General features: G+C 49.2%; 1 protein-coding gene across 1 annotated transcript; it reads left to right on the forward strand.

Moving 5' to 3' along the window:
* The first annotated feature begins 297 nt into the window (after positions 1 to 297).
* lacc1 (laccase (multicopper oxidoreductase) domain containing 1) lies at positions 298 to 5,949 on the forward strand. Its single transcript, XM_072445319.1, has 5 exons — positions 298 to 869; positions 2,920 to 3,098; positions 4,048 to 4,213; positions 4,762 to 4,987; positions 5,769 to 5,949. The coding sequence occupies exons 1-5, from the start codon at positions 374 to 376 to the stop codon at positions 5,938 to 5,940; spliced, it is 1,239 nt and encodes a 412-aa protein (XP_072301420.1). The 5' UTR covers positions 298 to 373; the 3' UTR covers positions 5,941 to 5,949.
* Positions 5,950 to 6,610: the final 661 nt, after the last annotated feature.

The raw sequence follows: 6,610 nt of genomic DNA on the forward strand, positions 1-6,610 counted from the left end.
TATCTGTCCCATTTTCTCCTTTACCAGTGCTTTGTGCTTCTATAAAACCTCTTTTTAACTGAATAAATAATGAAATACAGAAGGAGGAATGCACTGCGTTGCCACGTGTCACATTTGCAGCTGGAAAACGTCGTAAACTCGTGTTTCTGCAGAACGCGGGCTCGCGCCTGAGACGCTCCAGCTCGCGGCGCGGAGTTTCCAAACGGGGCGGAGCCAGAGCACACGCGCGCGGCACCAGGAAGTGTCCCCGGGTTATTGCTCGTTACCGGTCACATCTGCCGCACGACATGTCACCGGGCGCTGCCGAGACGCACGAGCCGAGCCGCACGAGCCGCACGAGCGCAGAGACCACCCGCCGCACACGCTTCCCACAATGCACGGCGCGCTGCTGGTGGACTTGGCGCACGGAGGATGTCGTTCCTGCCTCGGAGCGTCACGTTTGGACGCGCTGACCGCGGATCGTCACGTGTTTCTGCTGTACGCGGCGCGCGCCCAGGTCAGCGGCGACGCGATCGAAACGCTGCGCGCCAAAGCGAAAAGCGTCACCGTTCTGGACGACGCCACGGTCACCGGAAGTTTGTACCGCTTCAAAGGAATCGCGGACGAGCTCGAGCTGTGCGTCGTGAACGTGCTGACGTCCCCGCGGGGGAAAGCGCTGCTGGACGTGTACCGCGAGCACCTGTTCACGGACGTGTACGGCTTCGAGTTTGACGTGTCGGCGGCGGAAGCGTGCACCTGCGCCGCGTGCCCGAGCCACGCCCCCTCGGACACACCTGGAGAACGCGTCCACAGAGAAGTGCGGGAGTTTGTGCGGGAGCTGCCCGCGCGACAGGGCCACGTGACAGTGTCCAGGTCCACGCTCATCCCAGGTGGGTTTATGCCACGCCCTGAGGTAAAGGTGCACTGCGTAACTTTACTCTGACCGTAACTTTACTCTGACCGTAACTTTACTCTGACCGTAACTTTACTGTGGCGTAACTTTACTGTGGGCGTAACTTTACTGTGGCGTAACTTTACTGTGGGCGTAACTTTACTGTGGCGTAACTTTACTGTGGCGTAACTTTACTGTGGCGTAACTTTACTGTGGCGTAACTTTACTGTGGCGTAACTTTACTGTGGCGTAACTTTACTGTGGCGTAACTTTACTGTGGGCGTAACTTTACTGTGGGCGTAACTTTACTGTGGCGTAACTTTACTGTGGCGTAACTTTACTGTGGCGTAACTTTACTGTGGGCGTAACTTTACTGTGGCGTAACTTTACTGGCGTAAGAGTGTAGTAGTTTTTATTTCATTTATTTAAAATCGATAAAATGTCAAACTGTGATAAGACAAAGCTTGAGCAGCATATATTTCCAAAACATGCAGTAAAAGCACATGTGCTGCTTCCGCCACCACTACTACTACTACTACTACTACTACTACTACTACATCGGGAAGTAAAGATATGCAAATCTCAGGGTACGAAATTATCACAATATTCATTTCAAGGCACGAAACGTTAATTGCGGAGAACGGAATCGCAGCCATTAGCGCCGCAGCTAACGATCGTTTTTGCTAATCGATAAGTCGGGCATTTACCATTTTGATTAATTAACAGATTTTTTTACTCAATTAGAGGCGGATGAAGTGGAAGTGAAGTCGCTCGAGGATCAAAGAGCGTCTTCGTCAAATACGCGCTGAATTTACACGATTTACGCGTCGTTTTCGTGCACAAAACCTCTTTTCTCGGCTCATGACGCGTTTTAGTTGACAATTGTTTAAATCATCGATTAGATGCGATTAATCGATTGACTTGTCGCAGCCCGAGTGGATGTGATACTTTTTCTTTTGTGTCGACAAGACTTTGGTGTGAATCATTTGTAAAAGTGTTTACCGTATCGCACCTTTTTTCATAGTTTTGGCCGGGGTGCGACTTACACTTATACTTATATTTATACTTATACTCCGGAGCGACTTATATGTGATATTATTTGTTATTTTCACACTTGCATTTCACACCGCATTTCATACTCCAGTGCGACTTATGTTTTTTCTTCTTTATTAAGCATTTTTTGGCGACTTATACTCCGGAAAATACGGTACTTATTGCTTCATTTTGTCGGCACTGAAATGGAGCAAAGGATCATGGTCTATGAAGCCTTTTTCTTCTTCTATGTATTGTAACAGCTCGCAACTAGAAATGAACAACAGTGACAAATATCCCACAATTAAATGTATTAATTGAGGATTAATTATCAAACTGATGTGAATTGACTGTAAAATGACGGGAATGAGACGAGAATAATGCGGGAATGAGGCAGGAAAGAGACGGGAATGAGGCAGGAAAGAGACGGGAAAGATGCGGGAATGAGGCAGGAAAGAGACGGGAATGAGACAGGAATGAGGCGGGAATGAGACTGGAAAGATACGGGAATGAGGCGGGAAAGAGACGGGAATGAGGCGGGAAAGAGACGGGAATGAGGCGGGAAAGAGACGGGAATGAGGCAGGAATGAGGCAGGAAAGAGACGGGAATCAGGCGGGAATGAGACGGGAAAGATGCGGGAATGAGACGGGAAAGATGCGGGAATGAGGCGGGAAAGAGACGGGAATCAGGCGGGAAAGATGCGGGAATGAGGCAGGAAAGACGGGAATCAGGCGGGAATGAGGCAGGAAAGAGACGGGAATGAGATCACTGAAATGGAGCAAAGGATCATGGTCTATGAAGCCTTTTTTCTTTCATATATTGTAACAGCTCACGACTAGAAATGAACAACAGTGACAAATATCCCACTATTAAAATGTATTAATCCAGGATTAATTCGACAGAAGTGAAGAAATATCCACGTTTACGACATTTTACGCCCGTGAACGCTCAACGATTGATCTTCAGACGCCGGACACGTTCCGCTGCATTACGTCGGTGTTTTCCCCCGTCACAGATTGCTTTGGCCATGGCTTCAGCTCTCGTCGTGGCGGAGTGTCGCGCATCTCGACGCTCTCGTCGCTGAACCTGTTCTGCAGCAGCAAACGCCGAGACCCTCGCGCCGTGGTGGAGGAGAACCGACGCAGACTGGGCGTGGCCGCCGGCTTCCACCCCAAACCCATGCACTTTCCCAAGGTACGCGTCCATTACCGTATGTTCTGGACTATAAGTTGCACCTTTTTTCCATAGTTTTGGCCTTAGTGCGACTTATACTTATATTTATACTTATATACTTATACTCTGGAGCGACTTATGTGATATTATTTGTTATTTTCACACTTGCAACCGCATTTCATACTCCAGTGCGACTTATATATGTTTTGTTCTTCTCTATTATGCATTTTTTGCTGGTGACACTTATAGTCCGGAAAATACGGTATATAAGTTGCACTGGAGTGTGAAATGCGGTTGCAAGTGTGAAAATAACACATAATATCACATAAGTTGCTCCGGAGTATAACTATAAATATAAGCATAAGTCGCACCCCAGTAAAACTATGAAAAAAGGTGACACTTATAGTCCAGAACATACGGTACAGAGAACATGTGCTTCAAGTGTCTGGTCTTAAGTGATATTTGTTTCATGTTGGTTTTTTCCGTGTTCCTTGCGATGCTTTTAGACTGAACTGTTCTGTGACGATGCTGAACTCCACAAACATTAACACTTTATAATAACTACACGTGTTCCTTTAATTAAGCGTGAACAAAGTTGATATGAAACTTCAAATTTTGCCTCCTTTTTTGGAGTTAAACCGTCAGTAAATTAGGCTTAGTATTAGACCCTTCAAAATAAAAGTCATACAAGTCAAAGTGGTGTTCAGTCCAGGGTTGTGCAGTTTGCCAATATTTATGAGAAAAACGCATATGAAGAAAGGAATTCAAGACAAACCGGTTTTTCAACACATTTATACAAGAATGAGGAACTCTTGTCATCCCCAAGTTATAATTGCTGCTTGTAACAGTTACACCATCAGTCTGCATTGAAGGGGGCGGGTCCACGTAGGGTTGCACTTCTACCCGCTCCTGTTCTTCCGAATTCCCGATGTTGGAAATAAAGGTGTGTCCGTGAATCGTCTCTGCGCAGGTGAACCACGCCAGCGACGTGTGGGTCCTTGGGAAAGCTGAGCCGGACAGTTACGACGGCATGGTGACGGACCGGGCCGGGGTGGTCCTGGTCGCTCCGGGCGCCGACTGCATCCCGCTGCTGTTCTCCGACCCGGTCCGCAGGGTCGTCGGAGCCACTCACGCAGGTACCGCCGAGGAGGCCTGCTCGGATAAGTGTTATGAGACGGGAATGAGACAGGAATTATGTGGGAATGAGACGGGAATAATACAATGAGACGGGAATGAGGCAAGAATGAGACGGGAATGATGCGAAAATGAGGCGGGAATGATGCGGGAATGATGCGGGAATGAGACTGGAATTATGTAGGAATGAGGGAGAAATTATGCGGGAATGAGGCGGGAATGAGACGGGAACAATGCAATGAGACGGGAATGAGGCAGGAATGATGCGGGAATGGGACGGGAATGAGACTGAAATGAGACTGGAATTATGTGGGAATGAGATGGGACTGATGCGGAAATTATGCAGAAATGAGGCGGGAATGAGACGGGAATTATGTGGGAATGAGATGGAAATGAGGAGGGAATGAGACGGGAAGGAGGCGGTAATGAGGCAGGAATGACACTGGAATCAGATGGGAATGAAAACAGTAGAATAAAAGGCACTGCACAAAGCTGAGTGACTGCATTAAGTGTGTAAAGGTGGGTTGCTGACAAACGTCCTTTTCCACAGGTTGGAGGGGGACGTTGATGGGAGTCGCCATGGCTACGGTGGACTCCATGGTGCGCGAGTTTGGCAGCGACGTTCGGGACATTTGCGTGGCCCTGGGTCCTTCCGTGGGAGTCTGCTGCTACACCATGGACCAGAACCAGGCCTCAGACTTCATCAGGATCCACCCGGACTGTGTCCCCGATCCGGAGCGCGTCCAGCCACACGTCGACATACGCCGCGCCAACAGGTACCGACTGTGCTCCTGAGCGCCTCCTAGTGACCGCACGTGAAGGAGGGCGAGCGACCATGTCCACAGCCCCGTTTCCACCGGCCCAAATGTACTTTTTCTGAGCTTTTAACCCCGTTGTAACTTTGGTCCTCATCACAAACTCAGCTGGATTAGCATTTAGCTTCAGTCGCACTGGTTTGAGTCCTGGTTAGAAGGTCCTCTCCCTCCGAGCCTCAAAACACTTTCTAAAACATTTAATGATATCAAAATATAGTTCAAGTATAATCATGACAATATAATAGTTCATATATAAGTACAAAAAAAAATTAAGAAAATGAGAAATAATCTAAGCTATAGTTTATTAGCTTGTCAAATATTGAGTTAGAATGCATTTGATTTGGCAGATATTGGGGTGTAACAATGTATATAATTCCTGTATAGAAAATATAAAAATATGTGTTTGTCTGGACGGCTGCAAAAAGTTTTATGTAAGTTCTATTTTTCATGTTTTTCAAGACGATGAAAATTGTGTCAAAAACACTCCGTTCCGAATTTCCCCGATGTGTGATGTCATCGTCCTGCTGTGACATCACGAGGGCTCTTGTGCTGTGTTTAAGTCCATAAATCATCACAGACTGAGCATTTCTGATTAAAATCACGATCTTTACAACTTTGTGGCTGCGTTAACATGAAAGTTAGCGTTTATCTCACTGTACGTCACGTCCTGGTGCGGGAAATGCTGACCACAAACCACTCAAAGACCATAAGAGGCTATATTAAAGTGTACCTTGCGTTCCAGGGTGCTGCTGCAGAACGGCGGGATCCTGCCCGAGCACATTCACGATGACACGGTGCGGGACAGGCCCGAGGTGACGCCGTGCACTTCCTGTAACCCGCACGACTACTTCTCACACGTTCGAGACGGAGTAAACTTTGGAACTCAAGTGGGTTTCATCTGGATCCGAGAGTGAGACTGTAGACGGGGGGCTCCTGTAGACGGGGGGCTCCTGTAGACGGGGGGCTCCTGTAGACGGGAGGCTCCTGTAGACGGGGGGCTCCTGTAGACGGGGGGCTCCTGTAGACGGGAGGCTCCTGTAGACGGGGGGCTCCTGTAGACGGGGGGCTCCTGTAGACGGGAGGCTCCTGTAGACGGGGGGCTCCTGTAGACGGGGGGCTCCTGTAGACGGGAGGCTCCTGTAGACGGGGGGCTCCTGTAGACGGGGGGCTCCTGTAGACGGGAGGCTCCTGTAGACGGGGGGCTCCTGTAGACGGGGGGCTCCTGTAGACGGGGGGCTCCTGTAGACGGGGGGCTCCTGTAGACGGGAGGCTCCTGTAGACGGGAGGCTCCTGTAGACGGGAGGCTCCTGTAGACGGGAGGCTCCTGTAGACGGGGGCTCCTGTAGAGGGCTCCTGTAGACGGGGGCTCCTGTAGACGGGGGCTCCTGTAGACGGGGGCTCCTGTAGCGGCGGATGTGACGGGATGGTTCAAATCCTGCGCCCAAACGCACGGCCCGTTCTACGTTGTGATTGGCGCTTGAGTCACTAAAACCTCCACACTTTGGCCAGCGTCGCTCATGTCCAATGTTTTTGTGATATCGAACAGAGAAATGATCGATGAATAAACATTCTACCTTCCTTTTT

The sequence above is a fragment of the Eucyclogobius newberryi genome, unplaced genomic scaffold (genome assembly GCF_026437365.1).
Source record: "Eucyclogobius newberryi isolate DKJ021-1_F unplaced genomic scaffold, fEucNew1.0.hap1 SCAF_14, whole genome shotgun sequence".
In the NCBI taxonomy this organism is placed as follows: domain Eukaryota; kingdom Metazoa; phylum Chordata; class Actinopteri; order Gobiiformes; family Gobiidae; genus Eucyclogobius; species Eucyclogobius newberryi.

What these genes read in the sequence shown, in the direction of transcription:
- lacc1 (XM_072445319.1), top strand. Translation starts at nt 374, where the DNA reads ATGCACGGCGCGCTGCTGGTGGACTTGGCGCACGGAGGATGTCGTTCC. An exon ending in AACCCATGCACTTTCCCAAG is followed by an intron (nt 3,099 to 4,047) that starts GTACGCGTCCAT and finishes GTCTCTGCGCAG; the next exon opens with GTGAACCACGCCAGCGACGT. An exon ending in CGTCGGAGCCACTCACGCAG is followed by an intron (nt 4,214 to 4,761) that starts GTACCGCCGAGG and finishes CCTTTTCCACAG; the next exon opens with GTTGGAGGGGGACGTTGATG.